The sequence below is a fragment of the Sebastes umbrosus genome, chromosome 22 (genome assembly GCF_015220745.1).
Source record: "Sebastes umbrosus isolate fSebUmb1 chromosome 22, fSebUmb1.pri, whole genome shotgun sequence".
NCBI lineage: Eukaryota > Metazoa > Chordata > Actinopteri > Perciformes > Sebastidae > Sebastes > Sebastes umbrosus.
The window spans coordinates 21,945,905-21,970,035 of NC_051290.1; the positions used below are offsets into that span (position 1 = coordinate 21,945,905).

Consider the following 24,131-nt stretch of genomic DNA (forward strand, 5'->3'; position numbering starts at 1 on the left):
TACCCATAAAACTGTGTTGAAAAATGACACATGCGCAGGTAGAAGGCAGTTACCACTTTTATTGTGTAGTCTGAGTAACGTGACGTCATATCCGTTTCAAAAAACGACACACAGTAACGTTACAGACAGCAAACCAGGGATATTAATCAACAGGGAATATTTGGAGCTTGGGCAGCGAGCGTGACCGCCGCAACCGGAGCAGAGCTTATGCTCTCGGTTAGTAGGCAGCACGGACTCATGTCATTAAAGCAGCACATTTCCTCTGTCATCAGAGGCTTCTCCCACACGTTTTTTGCACACACGCCTCCGTGCGCTCAGCGTCTCTGGGTGGACTCTTAAACCATTTATCCTTTATAATTTGAGCTATTATGACTTTCTGCTTGCTGTTAACTATTAGTGGTGTAACGGACCGTAGTAGATCTGTACCATCATAGTGTGAAATGTAACTCAATATCGAACGATATTCAGTAAAAATTAAACTTAAACAATATGTTTATTGATTATGTTTTTTGATTGCCTTTTTTTCACAAGACAAAGTGTCAACAATAGAATTTCTGTATTTTTATTTTACAGGTGTTGAAGGAGTGTTCCATCCCACTGAGACGAGTCAGGATTAGCAGTGCAATGTTAGCTGCGATGGATGCCGTTGGAAGCACAGTAGCTGTTCTTAAAGGCCAAAAGGTAATTTGCAAGTTAATTTTCTCTGTTAGTTGAGGCCTTGTATATTAAAGTGTCTTCTTCTTCCTGAAATATTCTATATTTATAAGCCAAGACTGCTGATATTGGCCAAAAGGAAAAATGCCTCAAATATGGCATAAATATCTTTTCTTCCATTAGAAACATCATGTGGAGTGGAAAGCAGCTGCTTCCAAGAGGAGACTGTCAGAGCGACAGGTTTGTCTTTGTTTTTAATACAGTGTTAGCCCTGCTTTCCTTTTCTGAGTTGTCTAACGGTTTGCCAGAACTTCCTTGAGGCCAATCGAAAGTCCTTCTCCTTGGTCTTCCTGAATTCCTCCCACACCCGGGTTTTTGCTTTTGGGCCAACCAAGCCTGAAAGGCCTCCTTCTTCAGCTTGACGGCCTCCTTCACCTTCTTCTTAGGTTGCCACCACAAAAAGGCACTGACGACCTACTGACCACAACTCCTAGCAGCCGCTTCCACAATGGAGGTTTTGAACATGACCACTCAGATTCCATGTCCCCAGCCTCTCCCAGGATGTCCCCCAGCCAGGACGGAGTATGCATTGTTCTTTCTGGATCCAGGGTTTGACAATCGGTTGGAGCCCTTCTTTCCAGCACCCTAGAATAAACTTTCCCGGAGAGGCTGAGCAGTGTGATACCCCGATACTTTGAGCACACCCTCTGGTCCCCCTTTTTAAAATTGGGAACCACCACCTCGGTCTGCCATTCCACAGGCACTGTCCCCGACCTCCACGTGACACTGAAGAGGCGTGTCAGCCAAGTCAGACCAACAATGTCCAGAGCCTTCAGCATCTCAGGGCGAATCTCATCCACCCCCGTTGCCTTGCAACCGAGGAGCTTTTTGACTACCTCAGCGACCACTACCAGGGATATAGACAAGTCTTCCCTAAAGTCTTAAAACTCTGCCTCCTCTACGGAGGACATGTCTTTTCTTTGCACCAAATTAATTTGCGTTAACGCCTTATCGCATTAACTTTGACGGCACTAGTAATTACCTATGTAGACCTAACTCCAGCCCGTCCGCTCTCGTTAGCAAAAAGAATGCAAAAGCATCTTAAACCAAACGAGAAAGGAGAGCTAGAGAACGTGAACGAAGTGATTTATAAGATGTGCGATAAACAAGTCGGGACTAAAGATGGAAACGCCACAAATCTCCACTCCCATCTTAAAACTCGCACACTCATCCAACAGAATAGGCAAGTCTGCCACCGACTCCTCAACCTTCAATCATTGGGGTTTTAGCAAAGACAACAACAACAACAACATATAAATGTGACTGTCAACGGTGGCGAGATTGTACAAGGGAGGTTACCAGGTGTGGAAAATAATCTCCAGCTTAATGTAAACTCACATTAACAAGAACCATTTAAACGACTGTCCTTTCTCTGTCCATGCTATGACACTTTTTTTTTTTTGTAGCCAAACATCACATGGGAGCATAATGGTGACATAACGTCGAGAAAAGATGGTGCACAGTCAGCAACTTGGAGCGCTTATTGCTTAGTTACTTAGTCTTTATTTGGTGTCCCAAATAAAGAACCGAGTGGGTACCAAACGCGGAGCTAGGATTCAATAGTGTAAAAGCTCATGATTATGAGAATGGAAAGTACCCAGGATCAATGAAGAAAAAAAAAAAAAACTAAAACATAATGGTGTCCCAGGTGGCCTAGAAAAGTAAAAGAAAAATAAGGCAGAGGGGAATTGGTGGAGCCCCTCAATAGGTGGGACGCCGGGTGTGGCATAAAAGACAAAGCCCTGCTGAGGGTGCTTTAGTTGACTGCTTTCGAGACCAGCCACTTGTTTTACCTTTATTTCTGTACTTATACTTTAACTACAGTAAAACTATCCACATCGAATTCTGAAGTCAGTCTTCTTTTTTTTAAGTTTGTTTTAATTGAAAAGTATTAGAAATTTGGTAGAAGATCTGATCTCAACTAGCCAGAGAAGATTTCCTGTGACACAGGCACATTGTAAAATAAATGTTTTCCATCCATACAGTTGAAAAAGACAGTTTCAAGGAAATAGTGAATACATTAGATCGCCAATATGACTTACCAAGCTGCAGATACTTCATCATCGGGGATTTATGTATTTTTAAGGAATAAGTCAGTGCGTGGGTTGTGTGCTTAACGTTAACGAGTGTTAGTGTGTGCTGTTGAGACAGAGAGAAGAGTTGCACGGCGAACGTTGCTTGTTTACTAGGAAGTTCATGCGTTTTTGGGGTGACAAGACGCACCATTAACAGCAGCCAGGCGGCCCGTAACATTAGCGAGTGTTCAAGACAGAGAGACTTGAGACGGCCGTTCCAAGCTACTACAATGCCGTCGTTTCAGATGTGAACAGACATCAATGTTGAGAAACGTGTTATTTAATAAAAATAACCAGATGATTCATCTGATTTATTGATCTCAGAGCTTACTGCTTATACATTGTCCACTTATGGATGCTGCAACATATGCATCTCCATTCTATCCATATTTATATCTATGGGCGTCTCTCTTCAGGTTTTTTTTGGACGATAATATTGTATATCGTTTTTTTTAAAGCAATACCGTCAGTCGGAGAATTTAAATATCGCCCACCCCTAGTACCGACCAAGGTCCCGGACCAGAATTCCCCTGCAATTGGTGAGAGAGGTGGATCGGGGAGAAATCGGCCCAGAACTCCTGTTAGTGGAGCGGATAGTGGAAAAATCATGCAAATAGTGATACAAGCACCAAATTTGGCATGATGATTCCCGAGGGGACGCTTAGCAAATATAAACGATCGGCCACTTGAAAATCCAAGATGGCGCCCATTTTTCAAGATGTCCGCCAAATTGACATGCCGTTAATGATTTCTCTCATAGAAATTCATCTACTTGGTCGATTTGAGTGAACTTCGTGTCAAATTATGTGTTTTCTAGCATGCTGGATCTAATTTTGATAGTTTTTACAATTTTTAACTTCAATATGGCGACCATTTTTCAAGATGGCTGTCAAATTTACTCGCGGAGAATGTTTTTCTTAAGGAAATGCATGTACTTGGTCAATTTGAATGATTGTGATGTAGAGTTATATGTTTTCTGGTATGCTTGATCTAATTTTTACAGCTTTAACATCCTCCAATACATTTTTTTTTCTTTTTGGCTGTCCGGTGAGTCTTTGCTTTGTGGTGGTTGCATGGCTCAATTGGCTTGTAGGCCTTCTGTTGTAGATATCAATAGCTGCTGTTGCCATAGGTGTAGGGGCTTAGTGGTGGAGGTAGTACCTTTGTTTCAGAAGTCAGCCACATCCTCCAGGATGGACTACTGGCATTGGTTCTCACTACTGGCCCAACTCTCATCTATGGCTCCAAGAAGTTGCCAGTGCACGGCAACAGCCACACCCGGGACACGGTGTTGGCTCACGGGCTAAACTAGGTGAGGGTAGTACACAGAGAATCTCTGTGTGATGGAGTATGTCTAGCTCCAAATTTCGAAGTGCATAGAGTCAACGAACCAGCCATCTTTATCCATGAGGTTCCCACAGCTACATATCTATCTGTTGCCTCTTTCTGGTCTTGGTAAACACAGACAGGCCAACATACATAGCAAAAGGTGTCTCCTGGTCCTTAGAGTGCCTTTGGACCTGCGATCTTTCCCTGTATTTGGCAAAGCAGCTGTACTGTAACAGTTAGGATATTGCAAGGTCAGATTTTGGTGCACCATTCTGGAGTTGTGACTTGATATCAGCCCCATGTTCAATCATAAATACAAACTGAAGCAGGGATGGTGGGACGGTATCTTCAAGGTACCCATCATGGAACATGCTGGTGAATTCTGATTGATGCTGAAGCATGTCACGACGTATCATCTGAGCAGCCTTTGCCAGGTGGATTGCTTCTCCATATTTGCTTGCTCGTGCCAGGATTGAACCAACATCCTTCCTGAAGACCAAGAGGACATCACGCCTTTGGTGGTGAGCCTCTAGCTCAGGAATGTGTAAAAGCCGTTGGTCCTTATGACGGGTAGCATGAACATCAGGAGCTTCAGTGCCAAGCTGCTCAAGCCTCTTCGTGTAGAGCATACACAGGTCGTCAAGTCAGAAAATTGGTGGATCTGAATCCTGACTTGCAGCTTTTGTCTCAGTGATGCAAATAACCAGTTCAGAGAAATCAACTGCATATGCTTCCTTCTTCTGGGCCAGCTCTTCCTTCTTCTGCAGCTGTTGGGCATTCAGATGGGCTCATTCTCGTTTGTACAGAGCAGCCAAGCAAGCAGGATGATACTTCATTTCCTGGGCAATGACATCTCCAGCACTCAGTTTGGAAAGGAGCTTTCCATCACTGAGAGTTTTTGCACATTCATTTAGTCTTTCATTCAGTTTCATGGTCATTGCTTGTCTTAAGTTGCCCCCTTCTTCCTCACACAGAAAGCATTCGGATTTGGGGGATAGAGTACCTCTGACCCTCCATGGTATTTTGGTGCAGCTGCTCTCATCTGTAACAGTTGAAGGGGTCGATCTCTTTTCAGCTCTTTGTAATTTGGTGTTATTGAACAAGAGTCTGCTACTTTCTTGGTATTGTGCTTGATTTCATCAAGGTTTCCTCTATCCCACTACCATGGTCTAGTCTTGCTGGGTCGTGCTTGACTGGTAGCTGATTGATTGCATGGAATCTGGGAATATTCCTCGCCAAGAGGCTGTACCCATCATCTACCCTTTTGTTGGGATTTATATGTGGAGAAGTAAGGCCCTCATTCTTGTCCATTTGACAAAAGCAACACTTGGCCCAGTCAGTGTGCACACATTTTTCAGTTGATTTTTGGTTTAAAGCCATTGTAATATTCAGGGTCGAAGGTTTATCCTTTTACCACCCTGTATCATAGGCACTTTCTTGTATGGGGTACAGCTGGGTTCATGCATTATTTTACGCAATCTGTACACCATCTGGATAACTGAAACCCCATTATCCTTGGCTCGGCTCTCCCGCGCTGGCACATCCTGTCGATTCAGGTGCGGCTGCTTAAAACTGATCAGGGGTTGGTAGTAAGCAGCATTTGGGACACTAAGTATAATGCTGAATCCTACTTAGCTGACGTTGAACCCCGTTCTGAGTTACACAGCAGCGATTGTTACCAGTGTGCCCTGGTAGTTCCCGACAATAACTCCTTCACAGTTCTCTGCTGTTGTGACAATTCTGGCAGTTGGGTTGGAACCTCATGGATAAAGATGGCTAGTTCGTTGACTCTATGCACTTCGAAATTTGGAGCTAGACATACTCCATCACACAGAGACTCTCTGTGTACTACCCTCACCTAGTTTAGCCCTTGAGCCAACACCGTGTCCCGGGTGTGGCTGTTGCCGTGCACTGGCAACTTCTTGGAGCCATAGATGAGAGTTGGGCCAGTAGTGAGAACCAATGCCAGTAGTCCATCCTGGAGGATGTGGCTGACTTCTGAAACAAAGGTACTACCTCTACCACTAAGCCCCTACACCTATGGCAACAGCAGCTATTGATATCTACAACAGAAGGCCTACAAGCCAATTGAGCCATGCAAAAACCACAAAGCAAAGACTCACCGGACAGCCAAAAAGAAAAAAAAAACTTATCGGAGGATGTTAAAGCTGTAAAAATTAGATCAAGCATACCAGAAAACATATAACTCTACATCGCAATCATTCAAATTGACCTAGTACATGCATTTCCTTAAGAAAAACATTCTCCGCGAGTAAATTTGACAGCCATCTTAAAAATGGCCGCCATATTGCAGTTCAAAATTATAAAAACTATCAAAATTAGATCCAGCATGCTAGAAAACACATAATTTGACACCAAGATCACTCAAATCAACCAAGTAGATGAATTTCTATGAGAGAAACCAATAACGGCAGGTCAATTTGGCGGCCATCTTGAAAAATGGGCGCCATCTTGGATTTTCAAGTGTCCGATCGTTTATATTTGCTAAGTGACCCCTCGGGAATCATCATGCCAAATTTGGTGCTTGTATCACTATTTGCACGATTTGGCTGAAAAAATGGATGTTAGCCGCTCCACTATGTAGTCTGAGCCCAGCGTTGGAAAATGGATCACCACAAAAAAAAGAAACTTTTAGGGCTTCTTTACCAATCGGAATTGAAATTTGATTAATTGCACAGCTCTAGTCCTGCCTACTCCTCATGTGACTGATGTGACTGGTGCCAATTAGGATCTACCTCTGAGCCACAGCCACCCCAAGAAGCAGTGAGTGACAGTTTAGCTTTCGCTTTCTTGAATTAGGCTCTCCTCAATTGAATGCAATGCACCTTACTACTCGCTATGAAAAAAAAACAGTAAGATAATAGCCGGCGCGTATGGAAAGCTCTGAACAGTACTGGGTCTTACATTTCCCATAATGCAACTCCATAATGTGGATGTCGACTGATAATTAAGAAATGTCAAGGGGGCGTCTGTGGTGATCAATCAAATGTCTACAAAGGGAGCATTAGTCAAACTGGAACATTGTGGGTTATGTTTCACAGACATGCTCTAAATCAGCTATTCTCAACAGCTGAGCCGGGGCCCACTGGTGGGCCTCAGAGCACCACCTAGTGGGCCTCAGAGATGCTGACAAATGGTTAGATTAACCCGTTCAAAATCCAACGGCCGCTATTCTGTTTTTCAGAGGTTGTAGCGGGCAGGTTTTATTTTCAAAGTTACGCTAAATTTTGGCGAGGAAAAACTGGCACGGCCCTTTCCAAAGGGGTCCCTTTGACCTCAAGATATGTGAATGAAAATGGGTTCTATGGGTACCCACGAGTCTCCCCTTTACAGACATACTGTATGTCTCAGATGCAGTGACACATAATGGAGCTTTTTTCTTTTAAACGAAAAGTGATGTTGGAGACAACCCTGCAACAGTAAAAACTCTGAATTGGTGGTGCGGAAATATAAATAGTTTGGATTCATAGTGGCACGGAGTGATGGGTGAGGGTAAGCTGAATAGTTATGTGGGTCATTACACCTGCCAGTGGCATAACACATATTTATAGCCCAGTTTGTCATTTATTTTATTTGGGAAGATGGTCCTCGGAATTATTTTGCTGATCAGAAGTGGGCCTCAAGTTACCAAAAGTTGAGAAGCCCTGCTCTAAATGTTATTTATGGTTTAAGATAGGTTGCTCCACCATGGCATCTCACTCTGACTCTCTCTCTCTCTCTCTCGCTCTCGCTCTCTCGCTCTCTTGCTCTCTCGCTCTCTCGCTCTCTGTCTGTTGCTTTAGAAACGGAGAGGAAGAAAGGGACTGATTCATCAGAGAGTTCACATTGGAGAGAAACTACACAGCTGTGACCAATGTGAGAAAACTTTTGCTTCGGGTAGCACCCTCAGAGTCCATCAACGCAATCACACTGGAGAGAAACCCTACAGCTGTGACCAGTGTGGCGCAGCTTTCACACAGTTAAGTAACTTAAAAACCCACAGGCGCATTCACACTGGAGAGAAACCATACAGCTGTTATCAGTGTGGGACAACGTTTAACACTCAACGAAGTCTAGGCAGGCACCGACTTATTCACACTGGAGAGAAACCGTACAGCTGTGATCAGTGTGGCACAACGTTTAACGCCCAAAGAAACCTAGACAGACACCAACTTATTCACACTGGAGAGAAACCATACAGGTGTGACCAATGTGGGAAAACTTTCACCACTAAGGATCATCTACAAGTACACCAACGCATTCACACTGGAGAGAAACCGTACAGCTGTGATCAATGTGGGAAAACTTTTACTCATGTTGGTACCCTTAAAGTCCACCAACGCATTCACTCTGGAGAGAAACCGTACTGGTGTGACCAATGTGGGAAAACGTTTTCTCAGGGTAGTGTCCTTAAAGGTCATCAACGCACTCACACCGGGGAGAAACCGTACTGGTGTGAGCAATGTGGGAAAACTTTTTCTCATGGTAGTAACCTTAAAAAACACCAACGTCTTCACACTGCATCGTTGTGAACATGTTTCAGAGCCTAGCTAGCGGTTTCCTACTGCCTCCTCCCCATGCTCTGATAGCTGTGTTGTTATATTCTGAGCTTCTCTCCACATTGAAGTCTGACCAACAGTAACTTTATGTTCTAAACAGCATGTATGTTATTGTGGCTACGACTACATACTGGGCTTTATTCCTGTAATATTTTTTTTCTTTACCATCCATTAATCTGCTGAGTATGCTGGATGAATTGTTTTGTAAAGACAAGGGGTCTCATTTATAACCGTTGCGTACACACAAAACGGAGCCTGAAATGTGCGTACGCCACTTCCCACACAACGGTTGTGATCTATAAAAACTAACTTGTCGGGAGAATGTGCACACCGGTACGGAAACTTTGACCCATGCATACGCACATTATGGAGGCTAAGAGGTAGGGTAAACTGGAGACGCAGACGTTAAGGTGGTGAATTGAAGCCAGACTGTAGAAATTAAATGTGTGAGAGGCATCATTATATGTATAATGATGCCTCTCACACATTTAACTTCTCTTCATACTTATATCAACATTATCATAAACTTTGTGCTAGTGAGCCATACCTATTCCATAAGCACCTTACAAATGTAAAGTCAAGTCAAGTCAAGTCAAGTCAAATTTATTTCTATAGCACATTTAAAACAACATGAGCTGACCAAAGTGCTTTACAGATATAGGCAGAATAAAAACAGGTCAACAGAGCAGACAACAAAATCACACACATCCACAGACAGAGACCAAGATAAAATCCACGAGTAAAAGACTGTTATAATGAACATTATAAAAGGCCAATTAGTCATCACAATTCAAGTACATTCAAAAGCCAAAGAAAAGAGGTGGGTCTTGAGCTGTGCTTTGAAAGACTCCGTAGAGGGAGCAGATCTGATGTGGAGAGGCAGTTTGTTCAAAAGACTAGGGCCTGCAACTGAGAAGGCGCGGTCGCCCCTGAGCTCCCGCCGAGCCCGAGGGACAACCAGAAGTGGCTGGTCGGAAGACCTGAGTGCCCTAGGTGGGGTATAGGTAGGAGGGAGCCAATCCATGAAGTGCTTTCAAGACAAATAATAAAGTCTTAAAATGGACTCTAAAAGTGACAGGGAGCCAGTGGAGGGAAGCGAGTACTGGGGAAATGTGCTCACGTTTCCGGGAACCAGTTAAAAACCTTGCGGCAGCGTTCTGCACATACTGCAGACATGACAGTGAAGACTGGCTGACTCCCATGTAGAGGGAGTTACAGTAGTCAAGGCGAGAGGTAATAAAAGCATGGATAACTTTTTCACAATCATGGAAAGATAAGGGTTTTATTTTTGTTAGGCTTCGCAGTTGAAAGAAGCTGCCTCTCACTACGGAGTTTATCTGTTTATCAAACTTAAAAGCAGAATCAAAAATCATCCCAAGGTTTTTTGCGGAAGGCTTCACACAGGATGACAGTGGGCCAAGCTTTTCACACAGAATGCTGGTGTATTCGGGGGGGCCAAAGAGAACCACCTCAGTTTTTAGTTCATTTAACATCAGGAAGTTTTGGGACATCCAGCCTTTAATGTCCTGGAGACAAACAGAGGTTATAAAGACAGAGGGTTGGGACTTATTAATGGTAGATACAGCTAGGTATTGTAAAAGATCAACTCAAACCTCAAATTAAATTCCGCTCAATATCTCATCAGCGCTGTCTCACCATCACGTTCCCTACACCTCTGGAGTGCAGAAGAGAGAGCCGGACTACCGACACTCGCAGTCAGCTGTGGAGCAGCTGTTGAAATCATCATCGGTTGTAGAAATCCAAGATTATATCAAATAGTTTTAATAATATCTTCTAATAGTGTGCAGATATCACCAAGTACGATATTAGTTTTCATAAAGTTGTTGTGTAAAATCGCTGCAGTGAACATTAAAATATGAAAACAAAAATCCGATGCAACTATCTGTCTCCAGTAAGCCACCGCGGTGCGCCACACACTCTGCCTCCTCCAGTCACCTCCACCCAGCACATCCTCACCGGTATGGATTGTGTAAATTAGCAAAGTGAGGAAATAAAGTCAGTGACAGCTCTCACACAATCGTTACACTCCATATCCTCATTATCATTATCAGTCCTAATCATAATGCAGGACAAGTTCGCTTCAACTTAAATAAATAAATAAATCGTGTTCACCTATCAAACTTCCCTTTTCAAATGATTTCCAGCGTGGGGGATATTACTTATTGTCTTGATCATTTTGGTAAGTTGTGAATGGATCAGTCTGATTGCTGTAAACATACTGCATAAACACAGCGGTGGCACCCGTAACATGCTGCATGGTGGTGGTGGATATACCGGCATGACGTGAATGACAGAATTAGGAGGGAACGAGTGTTCAGAGATCAACTCACCTACAAGCTCCTCGATCTCTATGTCAGAAAAATTGCTTTTCTTGGTCTTCCTCTTGGTAGTCGCTGTGATTCACCGTAAAGATCCATTGATCAACAGGCTCATTTACATGCAGAAACATTCATGAGGTGCTTTGCATCGACCATTTATGGCTGAATGAGGGCGGAATATGAGGCGGATCCACGTGCGCACATTTCCAGGTGGACTGTGATTTATAAAGGGAACATTACCTGCAGGTGTGCTATGCACAGTTTTATAAGTCAGATTTTTTTTTTGGCGCATGCCATTTTCGGCTTTTGTGCGCACGTACATTTTTAGTATGGATCCTACGTACTGTTTTATAAATGAGACCCCAGAAACTTTTGACTGAAGTCTACCCCCTGGGCCTGTGCCCCACAGCTGGAGAAAGATCAAGGAGGACATTCACATTAGACACCAGAGACCATCTTTGAACAGAGATAGGGGTTACCATCTCCCCCTGAATACAACCACCTATTGTCATGTGACTGTGCTGGACTAGCGTCATGTGATGACAACTGAGGAAGTTTAAGTGCTGAAGAAGGCCATGGGATATGGTCAAAAGCTCGACAAAGAGTATGTGAGCCTTGAGTTTAGAATGATTTATTCCAGATGTGTTTCCATTATTGTTTTTCTCTGCTTCATACATATTCTCTTGTTCTTATTGTTTCATAGTTCAACATTATATTTTCCTCCTTTGTATAGTTTTCAATGAATATCTTTATTTTACATTTATATTCACTGTTATTATTTTCTATGACTGAATGTGGTTTTGAATCTCTTGATGTTTTCCTTAAATTAGTCGACACAAAGAGATGCTTTGATTCATTATTTGAAACTGTTTCCATCAATCAATATTTGTTGAGCTGTTGTAATTGGCGTTGCCAACATTAACATTGTTTTCGAACTAAGTCATGAGCTAATTGGACTCATTATCATTAATTATCTTACAGCAGTCAGATAATGAATGACATCAGTAGTTAAAGCCCACACAGCAGCTGTGACTGACATTTTAAAATGTTCCTAAAAAGCAGAAGTGAATTAATAAACTTTAATAAATCTAACTATTTGTGTCTGTAATTTGTTGTGTGTTTAAAAGTGTTTACTTTCTGTTTGTGTTGCTGTAAAGCCGATGACATCAGGTTCTCCTGTTAATTTATATTCATGAGCTCCCTCTCCTCATTGGCTAATGATAATAGTCCAATAATATGAAGTGAACACTTGTATCCAGAGAATCTGTGTCCATCCGTCAGCGTCACAATCACAATGTGGAGCCCTGTTCTATTAATACACTTTACCAAATAAGCCGGGCTTATTTCAGTTAGTCTGACTCTTTTCAGTTGATTTGGTTCCATGAAGCAAATTCAACATAGTTCAAGCTCAGTTACTATGGCAACTGATGCTGGGAAACTAACCTGGTCCGGGGCAGGCTAACTGTCAGGCTAAGAGTTCCTGTAACACTGACCCGACGGGAAAGCAATGAATTTACCTCTGATGCTGTATTATTTGACTTTATCAACCACTATCAGTCCAAAGATTAAAGTTTATAGAAAATAAACTACATATACTATATACTTTAGTAGTCTGGGTTATGACAAATTGGTCATAATATAATATATATATATATATATATATATATATATATATATATATATATATATATATATATTTTGCTGATATATAAAAGATGACCCCACTGAAAAACCAGCGCAATAAATTAAAGTGCACGTCTCTCTCTGGTTTTATCCACACGGTGACAGAATGGCGTCAGGCCTCAGTGCACCCGCTGGGACGAACGAAGCTCTCTCTCTCTCTGATTTTATCCACACTGTGACAAAAGAGCGTGTCGCTCTGTTCAAGCATTCAACCAAGCATGGCGCGTTGCCCTTTCACCTCAACTAGCCTGACCAATCAGTGGACTGCTGGAAGGTGGGCTTAAGATTTTGCTTTGGCTCAGGTGAAAGTCAGGTTTGTTTCATTGGCTTTTCACCCAGCTTATCAACAAAAGATCTTTTTTCACATCAATTACACTATCTTAAACAAACAGTATATGAGGTTTATTTATTTGAAGTGCAATATTATGATGTTCTAAATATTCAGAGATTTATTCATCTATTTATTACTGATTATCCATGACGATCTGAATATTAACTCAGAGATTTATCTATCTATTTATTTATTTATTGCTGATTGCTGATTCAACCACTCTGGGCTACACCATTGTTCACTTGACCACCCTACTGAGTCTGGACAGCAGGCCTATGGGTGTGCAACTTAAGGGATACCAACAACTAGTCCTATGGAACAGATTTACCTCAAACATTCAACATCAACACATCTGTAGATACGTGGTTTTCACTGGACAGGAAGGGGATGAAAAACTTTCATCTGTAAAGTAACTAAAGCTGTCAGATAAATGTAGTGGAGTAAAAAGTACAATATTTCCCTCTGAGATGTAGTGGAGGAGAAATAGAAAGCAGCAGGAAATGGAAATACTCAAGTAAAGTACCTTGAATTAAGTACAGTACTAAAGTACTAAATGTACTTAGTTACATTCCACCACTGAATAAAATAACGTTGATTAATAAAATCCCATGTGTACCTGTTGTTTCCCTCCTGACCTCCAGGTGGCGACTTTCTTTCACTTTAAAGTGCTTTGCTTCGTTTTACAATCATCCTCAACATTTGTAAACAGGAAGTGCGTTTCTCCAAACAGCTGGTCCAAACCTGTCTCTGTGAACTGTCTCTTTAACCAGATCACACACATTGAGGCTTTTCTATGTGGTCTTTGATAGTTTCCATGGAAACCAGAGCATTCCTCAGAGAAGAGCTGCAGCTGTTTTCACGCTAACATGGACCATGTTATCAGCACTACGTGGATGGGAGTAAAACCAGAGGAGACAGCAGGACCTGAATATCTCTGTGTGCTTTGATTTGTAGTGAGTCCAGGACACCAGAGTCCAGCAGTCAGAGTGGAGACCTGCTGGATCTCAGAGACCAGGACCAGGAGCCCGTTTCAGAAAGCAGCTTTAACAAACTCTGAGATGGAAAAGTGTTCGGTTCCAGAACAGCTGATCAGAGTTTGTTCAATCAAATGTGAGGATGAAAACAGCCTTCATCAATGGAGCTCTGATACTACGATTCACCATGGCAACAGGTAAATAAGAGGCAGAGCCTCCATCTGAATCCAGTCCACCTAGAGATATTAATGCATGGATATGCTGACTGTGCACATTTCTCTTTAAAAAAGTCCCAGCAGGGAAAAGTGTCGATAACACAATAAAGTTGAATTCAGTGTTGTCCATGAATTCATCTTTTAGCAGACTGACATTTCCTTAATGGATGATAAAGTGGTGAATGTGACTGTGTATTAGACTGTAGCCTACATTACATTTAAATAGATTTATTCAGCTTTAATGTGACGGGACAAAACACAGGAGCAGCAACTGAAGATGAACAATATCAAATCTATCCATCAGAGACAGAGAGACATGACTGTAAGCTCACAGTCTGATCCAGTAATAATGTGTTTGGTGATTTAAAGGTTCAATAGAGTAGATTTTAATTAGTAGACATCTATTTGGATCTTGGCTCAACAGCATTCAGTGACTTTATTTCAGCTACTTCAACAAATGTCGTCAATTTAAACACAGTCAGTGAAATGCTGTTAAAAGCCGTTCAGACTATTCGCAGCCTATTTAAAAAACTCTCTTTCTAACTCCATTCTGCAGCTGCACCACCATCCTGCTCACTCAGAAATATTAACAGATAATCTACAATATTAGAGGAATCATGTTCCATCAGTGGGACCAGATAGAGATCATTATTCATTGATCCTACGTGTCTGAGCTTCATACTGATCTTTACTGTTTAAACTGAGATTACACATTATGAGCAATAAACATTTAGTGGAACTGCTCTAACAGACTGACAGCTGTCTGTGTTCAGAGTCACAGTGTTATAAAGAAGAAGGACATGCAGAGGTTTTATTCTGAGCTGAGGGCGACTTGATGCCGTGGGATATTTGAATGTTCAAAGAAATGACTGACAGCACATAAAAGAGTAACTTTAGATAGTCCAGAGTAACAAATTAATATCTGACACAAAGTAAACCTTCAATACGGACTGAATGAATGAGGAAATAAAACACTAATCACACTTTCTGAAACAGAGACCAGGACCAGGACCAGGAGCACTACAAGAGCGAAACGGAGGAGGACCAGCAGAACCCGGACCAGCAGAGCAACAAGGTCCCCAGAACACCAGCAGCAGGCTCGTCCTCTGATACCACCGATGTTCAGGTCAGTGTTCATGACTTCATGGCTTCATAACGACACTAAAAACACAAGGAAGAGTCAATAACTGATTAAATTACTGTTTGAACGACACAAAACTGATGTTTTACCCACAAAACTGAAAACTGTGTTGAAAAATAAAAGACGCGCAGGTAGAAGGAAGGACTATTGTGTAGTCTGAGTAACGTGATGTCATATCCGTTTCAAAACCAAAACAAAGCCAAGGGTAGAAAGCAGAAAACGGTGGAGGGTCCACGGGGATACGACCTGCAGCCTCACCAGTGTTTCCTCTATATGCAAGCAGCACCACCGCTGATAAAGTACAGTACAACCGTCGCTGCTGAATGTTTTTGTGAGAGGAGAGGAGAGGGCTCCGTCTCATCTCTTTAGAAACTAACGTTATATTATTTTGCACTACAGACGCTTCATATCCAGGTCAATTCACACACCTATGAGTAAAGCATATAAACAAGAATCTTTGCACTTACCAGATGTCAGCACAACGATTATAACAACAAGCACCGGGTGGATGTCAACAATGAAGCATCAATGCTGATCACGGTTTCAGGATTATCATTCGCCGAAGGGAAAACAGTCATTCAGCTTCACTTGAGTGTTGCATAGTAACGTTACAGACAGCAAACTATAGGGATATTAATCAACAGGGAATATTCAGAGAACTGTGTATCTGTGTATAGGGGAGAAGAGATTACAGGTCATGAGGAGTACTGTGTATCTGTTAGGGGTGGAACGGTTCACAAAATTCACGGTTTGGTTCATATCACAGTTTTCGGTTTGGTTCGGTTCATTTATGTTCCAGCGAGGAGGTCAATTTCTGATTTCAACATGCTTTTCATTTATTTGGCAAAAATAACTTAACAAATGTTTGCCTTAACAAAAGTATGGCTTACATAAGGAACAAACACTTCTTCATTGACAAATCTTAATTGAAAGAAAAGGTCTTCTACAGTAATTAGTACAAACAAAAAATGCAGCTTTGTTATTTTCATATAAATATGATGAAATTATAAACTAAGGCCATCAACATAAATTGAAGCATAAGCTCAACCAGAACTATGCTAAAAGACATAGAGCTTTTTATCTGCCACTCATTCAACAGTGGCTCATTGGTCATAATTCTTACTATAACAGTTAAGGCACTCAAATACTGACATATTAACAATAAGAAAAAATAAAATTACAAAAATAAAATCACAAATGTCTGTAATGTAAATGTAATGTTCCATCTTAAGGCTGTTGGTAAATCCTCAACTGCTGCTTATGCTAGTTTCTACAGGGCAGGCACAACAGACTAACATTCACACGTGAAGGCTCACGCTCTTTGACCATATGCTTTAATTCTGTATTGTTTACGATGGAGTGTGGTCGTATATGCAGCGACAAATACTCTTATAGCAGAAGATATTACTTTGTCACGGTGTGAATCTGCAGTGGGAGGCTGTCTGAACGCTGTGGGGGAACGGACTCTCCGTCCAGTCTGCTTTTGTTTCGCTCCGCTGATCGACACATTCGGGTGATGCCGTCGTAATTAAATGTTTCAAATGTCCACATATAAACCCGACTTCAGTTGAACAGTGTGGGCGTACAGTTTGACACAAATCGTTGTCAATTTAACTCGACTGTCATGAGCTACTGGGCGCTACAGTGCTGTTATCATTCCTGGTGCGCTGCCAAAACTTTCCGGGTAAAACTCACGCTCCAGAGTTTCTGTTCCGCGCGTGCGAGTAGTAGACATAAACAGCTGTTTGGGTAACGGCAAACTGAAAGGATGTCGCGGACCGAACCGAACATCCTGAATCGAACGGTTCGGGTCAAATACACGAACCGTTCCACCCCTAGTTGTACCCCAAAGATATGACGCGTGACCCAGCCCCTTCTGAGTTGGCAGGGATGAAATGGCAAGTGCGGCTGTCACTCGAATAAGGAAATGGCGAGTGGACACGATAAAGTACAGTTAGAGGATCCACAAGCATCGTTTCGCTCTGCTGTATGGGAGCATTACGGATTTAGTGTTACCATGAAAATGACGGAAAAAAGTGGTGGATAAAACGGTGACTGTGTAAGCACGTGTGTTTTTTTGCTAGTGGCAACAATATGATGAACCATTTATGAAGACATCACGGTGTGTCCGTTGATAGTGCAAGGAGGAGAGAGTCGGGTAGGAAGGAGCAACTCCTTCACGGTGCTTCCGTGTAGTTTGTGTTGGAGTCGCGAGTGCGCATATGCAAGTGCGCATATGCGAGCGTGAGCGCGCATGGGACACCGACCCGGGTGATTTATACGTGTAAGAAGTTACAAACAGTCCCTTTAAGTCAAACATTTGTTAACTTATTTTTGCCAAATAAATGAAAAGCATGTTGAAATCAGAACATGACCTCCTCACTGTAACATAAATGTACCGAACTGAACCGAAAACCGTGATATGAACCGAACCGTGAATTTTGTGAACCGTTCCACCCCTAGTATATACTGTGTATATGTGTGTATATATATTATATATATAATATATATATAATATATATATGTATATAAATTTATATGCGGCGGCGTGGAAGCATAGCCCCACTCTCCGGTGCGTTAGTATGCGGCGCGTTAGTATGCGGCGCGTTAGTATGCGGCGCGTTAGTATGCGGTACGTTAGTATGCAATACGTAGTATGCAAGACGTTAGTATGGGGCACGTTAGTATGCGGTACGTTAGAATGCAGGACGTTAGTAGGCAGGTCGTTAGTATGCAGGTCCTTAGTATGCAGGTCGTTAGTATGTAGGACGTTAGTATGCAGGACGTTAGTATGCAGGACGTTAGTATGCGATTTTGAACACCGCCATAGTGTCGCAGCTAAAGCATGGGAATGTTAGCATGCTGACGTTAGCATTTTGCTCAGAGTACTGCTGTGACTGAGTACAGCCACACAGAGGCTGTTTAGCAGCCTCTAACACAGCTGTAGACTCTGCAGCTTTATACAGATTTATAGTGAGTTCCAGCTCATTGTTTATCTGTACGTCCACAACTTTACTGTACTGGTTCACTGTCACCGCTCTCATAGCGCTGTTTTCAGAGAAGAAGCTGTAAAAGCAGGTACTCTGATCACTACCTGCTCAGGTACTCTGTACACTACCTGAACATAGTGGAGTATTTAGCAGCTACAGAGACAGATATTTCCCTCAGTAGTTGGTAGAGATCAAAAACAGCTAAAAGAGAGAGAATAGCAGAAATCAGAATCAGGTTTACACATACAAGGAATTTCTCTAATTGTTTTCGGTGCAAAACAATAAACATAGTAAGAGAAATAAAAAAAAAAATAAAACAAGCACTGTACTGGTAAAGTCTAGTTACATAACTATAGAATAGAAAAAATACAATAAGGACATAAAAATACTTATATGTGTAATAACTATAGATGTGTTTTAAAGGTCTCATATTATGCTCATTTCCAGGTTCATAGATGTATTTTCATGTTGCACTAGAACATGTTTACATGCTGCAATGTTCAAAAAACCCTTTATTCTTCTCATAGTGTCTCTCTCACTCAGCCTGCATTTAGCCTCTGTCTGAGAGATCCTGATTTACAGGCTGTCTCCTCCCACTCTGCTCTGATTGGTCAGCGTTTCTGTCAATCAAACGTCCTCAACACAGGACGGAGCAGCTTTGGCCCACGGAGAAAGAGGAGCTAGAATAAAGTTTATAAAGTTTATAAACCATAAACTTCACCCAGCGCACGTTACCGGAGGAATCTGATCAGAAATCGGCGCAAATGAACAACATCCACGGTCCAGATTCCAGGTTTTCCTGATGGTTTCTGTCAGGTAAATAATGCTATTTATAGCTCTGTTAGTTAGCTCAGTGTTTACCTTATGCATTTAACTCTGTAAACCGTAAACATACACTCTGTTTTATGTCTGTCTTTACAGGTCCATCTGTGAGAAATGACCGACAGAATCATCCCAGAGGAGAGCAGACAGCTGAGAGCAGATAGCTGTGAGCAGATGGGAGATACAGAGCTAACCCATTAGCATGTAGCTACATGCTAACGGGTTAGCTACATGCTACCGCTATGAGACGGTGTGTAAACACAGCGACCATCAGGGTGGAAAATAGAAGATGTGAAACAGTAGTCAGTTCATTATTTCTGGTAAAAGACACCTGATAAATGTATGGAAGATCAGAGTAATGGTATATTATTTACTGTAGTAGCTGTCTCTGTGTTATCATGACTACAGACCACTGGAGCTTAGTTTACCGTAGTTTACCGGAGCTGAAAGACTTTCTCCTGTACCATGTCAACATAACTGCAGGTGAGATGATTACAAATGCTGTGAATAATTAATATTGTCATCTGTCTACTCAAATAAAGTTTGACTGTGAAACTGAAATGTGTTGTGTTGCTTACAGTCACTACCTGTACTCTTCTACATGCATGACATCAAATATATATAATATATAAATATCACCTGTTTAAACAGTGTAATTACATGAAGCCTTTGTGAAAGAACATGTTATATTTAGATGATTGGAGTACATGAAGACTGTTCTGCTGGTTCTTGCAGACTAACAGGAGCTACTTTGCTCATAGTTCGGTTGAGAGTGTGGGGCGGGGTCAGTTAGCTGAAGGTTCTGCTCTGGTTCCAGGAAACCCTTACATGGCTTGCAATTCTCTAATGACGTCAGAAGAGAAGGAAAAGCTGCGAAGTGATTTTCGACACCCATTTCCGGACAAACGGAGCAGGAGAAAAAGAGAGAGGAGGGTATTTTATGATACTATGGTGACCTGTAGACACACTGGGGACAGATATTGATGTTTAAAAGACATGGAAAAGTGCATTTTGCATAATAGTTGACCTTTAGAATGAAAGAGCTGAACATGTTTGTGTATGAATCACAGCATGAATGTGCATTTATTTTTTTTACTCTCCTATAAAGGAAATGAGGTCTCTACTTCAATGTGTTTCTGAGTTAAAATAAATTGAATGAATGACTGACTTAGTGCGTGGTATGGGTTAATCTTCAACAACACTCAATCTTACATTTCCCATAATGCAACTCGATAATGGGGATATCGACTGATAAGTGATAAATGACAAGGGGACGACTGTGGTGATCAATCAAATGTCTACAGAGGGACACGGCCCTGCAGTTGGTTGTCACAGGTGGTAGTGCATTAGATAAACTGGAACATTGTGGGTTATGTTCCACTGACATGCTCTAAATTTTATTATGGTTCTAGATAGGTCGCTCCACCATGTCATCTCACTGACTCTCTCTCTCTCTCTCTCTGTATGTCTGTTGCTATAGAAACGGAGAGGAAAAAAGGGACTGATTCATCAGAGAGTTCACATTGGAGAGAAACTACACAGCTGTGATGAATGTGGGAAAACTTTCACTTTTCAGAGTACCCTCAAAGTTCGCCAACGCAGTCACATTGGAGAGAAACCCTACAGCTGTGATGAATGTGGGAAAACTTTCACTTCGGGAAGTACCCTCAAAGTCCACCAACGCATTCACACTGGAGAGAAACCCTACAGCTGTGATGAATGTGGAGCAGCTTTCACTCAATTAGGTGCCCTAAAAACACATCAATGCATCCACACTGGAGAGAAACCGTACTGGTGTGACCAATGTGAGAAAACTTACACTTCGGGGAGGAACCTCAGAGTCCACCAACGCATTCACACTGGAGAGAAACCCTACAGCTGTGATGAACGTGGGGCAGCTTTCACTCAGTCAGCTATCCTGAAAACACATCAAAGCATTCACACTGGAGAGAAATCCTAGAGCTGTGATGAATGTGGGGCAGCTTTCACTATATCAGATTACCTGATAAAGCATCAACGCATTCACACTGGAGAGAAACCGTACTGGTGTGACCAATGTGGGAAATCTTTTTCAAATAGTAGTCACCTTACAGTCCACCAACGTATTCACAGTAAAGAGAAACCGTACCGGTGTGACCAATGTGGGAAAGCTTTTTCAAATAGTAGTCACCTTACAGCCCACCAACGTATTCACAGTGGAGAGAAACCATACTGGTGTGACCAGTGCGATACATTTTTTTCTCATAGTGGTGGCCTTAAAGTCCATCAACGCATTCACACTGTATAGTTTTGAATGTTTTTTCCGAGCCCAGCTAGCTGTTTCCTCCTGCCTACTCCCCATGCCCTGATGGCTGTGTTGTTATATTCGCAGCTTCTCTCCACATTGACGGCTGACCAACAGTAAATTCATGTTCTAAACAGCACGTATGTTTTCGTGGCTATGACTACATACTTGGACCACCAGAAACTTCCCAGTGCGACTCCATTATGAGGCTGAACTGTCAGAAATTTGGAAGAGTCTTCCAATCACAAGGAGGGAGACCCAACCACAAACCTTTAAAAATCTTAAAGGAAAATTTCCCATAAATGTAACTGTTGTGACTCTATGGGTCACGCTAACTTTGCACTCAACACCTCTGTTATAGAGATTCAGGGAAACAAGGACTAGTGCAGAACATTGATATTAGGGACAGCTGCTCGAGCCTCCTACAACTTTCTATAAAGTATTAATGTACAACCAGTCTGTTTAAACTTACAGAGGCGAAACAACCACAAGTAATCCTGTAAATGTGAGCTGTTTATTGAATTATGGTTTAAAGGCCTTGACATCAGGTTCTTCCAAAGACTCAGAGAAGCGGTGAAGGTCAACCAGTAAGACACATTGAACTTGTTACGGCTCCGGCCGTATATTGAAATGTATTTGTATTTTGTGTCAGAGTGAGTGTCTCTCCATCTTGTGAGGATCTTTGTGTGGCTGTGTTTTGTGTGAGAGTGAGTGTCTTTGTCTGGTGAGGATCTTTGATTTCCCAATTAGGTGCTCGCTCTCTGATTGGCTGGAGGTGTGGGTTCAGTCTGGGTTGTGTCGGCTGCTGATTGGTCCCTCCATCATCTCGGCAGTTTAAAATGCTCTGGGCTCTGTATAAAACACTGCGCAGCTTTCACACTGGAAGATGGCGTACTCACAAAATTGGAAAAGTACGTAAGCACAAACATTTCCACATGTATAAAACCGTGCGTACGCCTGTTCCTGCGCACCTTTCCTTTATACATCCCAATTGACGTGAAATTGAGCACAGCTGCACGTGCCGCTTGGTCCGACCATTGTCTCCTCCCATTAATAACTATGCAAATGACTATAAACACGCCCCATGCTGTCACCTATTGTCCAAATAACAATGGCAAATCGCGCTGGAAAAATTAACAAAAAAGAAGAATTTCACCGAGTGTGAAATTGAAGTGCTTGTTACTGAGGTGGAGGCTCAAAAACATATTTTATTTGATGGTCTTTCCTCAGGAATCAGTAACAAACGCAACGTGTCTCCACAGCAGCTGACCGTGCGCTCCCGAAGGCGCACAGTGAGCTGCGCCCCGGGCATCGACTGCTGAGGGGCACCGGTCTGGCCGCGTCATCACTAAATATATACTATACGCTGTGCTGGAGTCACAGAGAGCGATCGTCAACACAATGAAGGATATATGCAACGAATTAAAAAGAATGAATGACCTTCTTGGGGAGATCAGTCAGACATTAAGAGACGTTGTTAAAAAATAAATGTTTGTCTCAACTTACCTCGTTGCTTTACATTCTGCATTTGGCACATTGTTAGGTGTGCCAGGGTCCGGTTCATCCATCTGCAGCTCTTCTGGGGCACAGACACACCACGTTGGTTTGCCACATTGTGCGGTACGCGATTTTGGTTTTGGCACAGTGGTTAAGGCATGTCATCTCTGGGACATTAGTTTAAATGTGTTTTTGTTGTGCCTTTCTGATGTTAAGTATTATGTGCAAACTAGTGAAGAAATATGTGTTGTTTTTATCCAACTTCATAAACAAAGCTCAGTAAGTTGAGTGGGAAAAATATTTTTAAACATTTGGCGAGTTTCAGTACATTGTAGTTTGACACTGCCAAATGACAGAGTTTGCAGGACGGCCAGTACATTTTCACGACTGGTCTAGAGTTTGTGGCACGGCCCGCACATTCTCACGTCACGTTGATTTTTATACATCCCGGCGTGTGCGGGAAACACAGCGTACGCAACATTTTAGTACGTGCGTACCGTTTATACATGAGGCCCCTGGTCTCCAGCAGTTCAGGGACAGCAAACTTACAGCAGCCTCATTCTGTCTTCGGCCTCCAAACCTTATAGTTAAACTTGTGACTTAGTATAGAATTAGTAGCCCTAGTGGTTTTAGTAATTGTATGACTTGAAATAGTAGTTGAAGTGGCCTTTTCTTTGTTTTAAAATAGCAATTGATTGGTAGGGGTGAACTGCCGTTTTTCTTTTATTAACTTTTCTCATGTTTATCTGCTGTATCCTAGGGAGCCAGATTTAGTAACTGCATTTTTGTTTGCTTGATTATTTTGTTTAAGGTTAGTCAGGTTGTTGAAAAAATTGATTTTGTTTGTTGTTTTGGCCTTTGTTCACCCTGAGTTATATTGTCTCATTTTTGTTATATGGAGTTTTAGTAATAAATCTTTTTTACTTTAGTCAAAATCTAGTCTTGAGACTGTGGTTTGGGGACCGGGAAGGGAATATCCTTCATATTTTTATGTTGCGCTCCGACACCCTAAACAAATTTAGAGTCAATTAATGAATAAGGTTTGTTCAAGAAATTGGTAGTTAAAATGTAGAATATGAAAATGCTTCACAACCTTCCCTGGTGCCTCTTAAACTCTCAACTGCTGAACGGTGCATTAATACCTAAGACAAGATTTAACTGATACGCTTAAACGTGAA

The 24,131-nt window shown here is 42.0% G+C and overlaps 1 protein-coding gene and 1 pseudogene across 2 annotated transcripts in view; both read left to right on the top strand.

Moving 5' to 3' along the window:
* LOC119482059 (zinc finger protein 420-like) overlaps positions 1-8,760 on the top strand; it is a 49,442-nt gene extending 40,682 nt beyond the window's left edge. Inside the window, exon 8 of one of the 2 annotated variants that reach the window (XM_037759447.1) lies at positions 7,922-8,196. Coding sequence is in view for 1 of the 2 variants with exons in the window: in XM_037759446.1 (XP_037615374.1) it covers positions 8,054-8,650 (597 nt within the window). In the remaining variant the exon portion in view is untranslated. Of the gene's footprint in view, positions 1-7,921 lie in introns of both variants that reach the window. The other variant, XM_037759446.1, reaches the window with a different exon arrangement.
* LOC119482077 lies at positions 842-21,474 on the top strand (annotated as a pseudogene).
* The last annotated feature ends 2,657 nt before the right edge of the window (positions 21,475-24,131 follow it).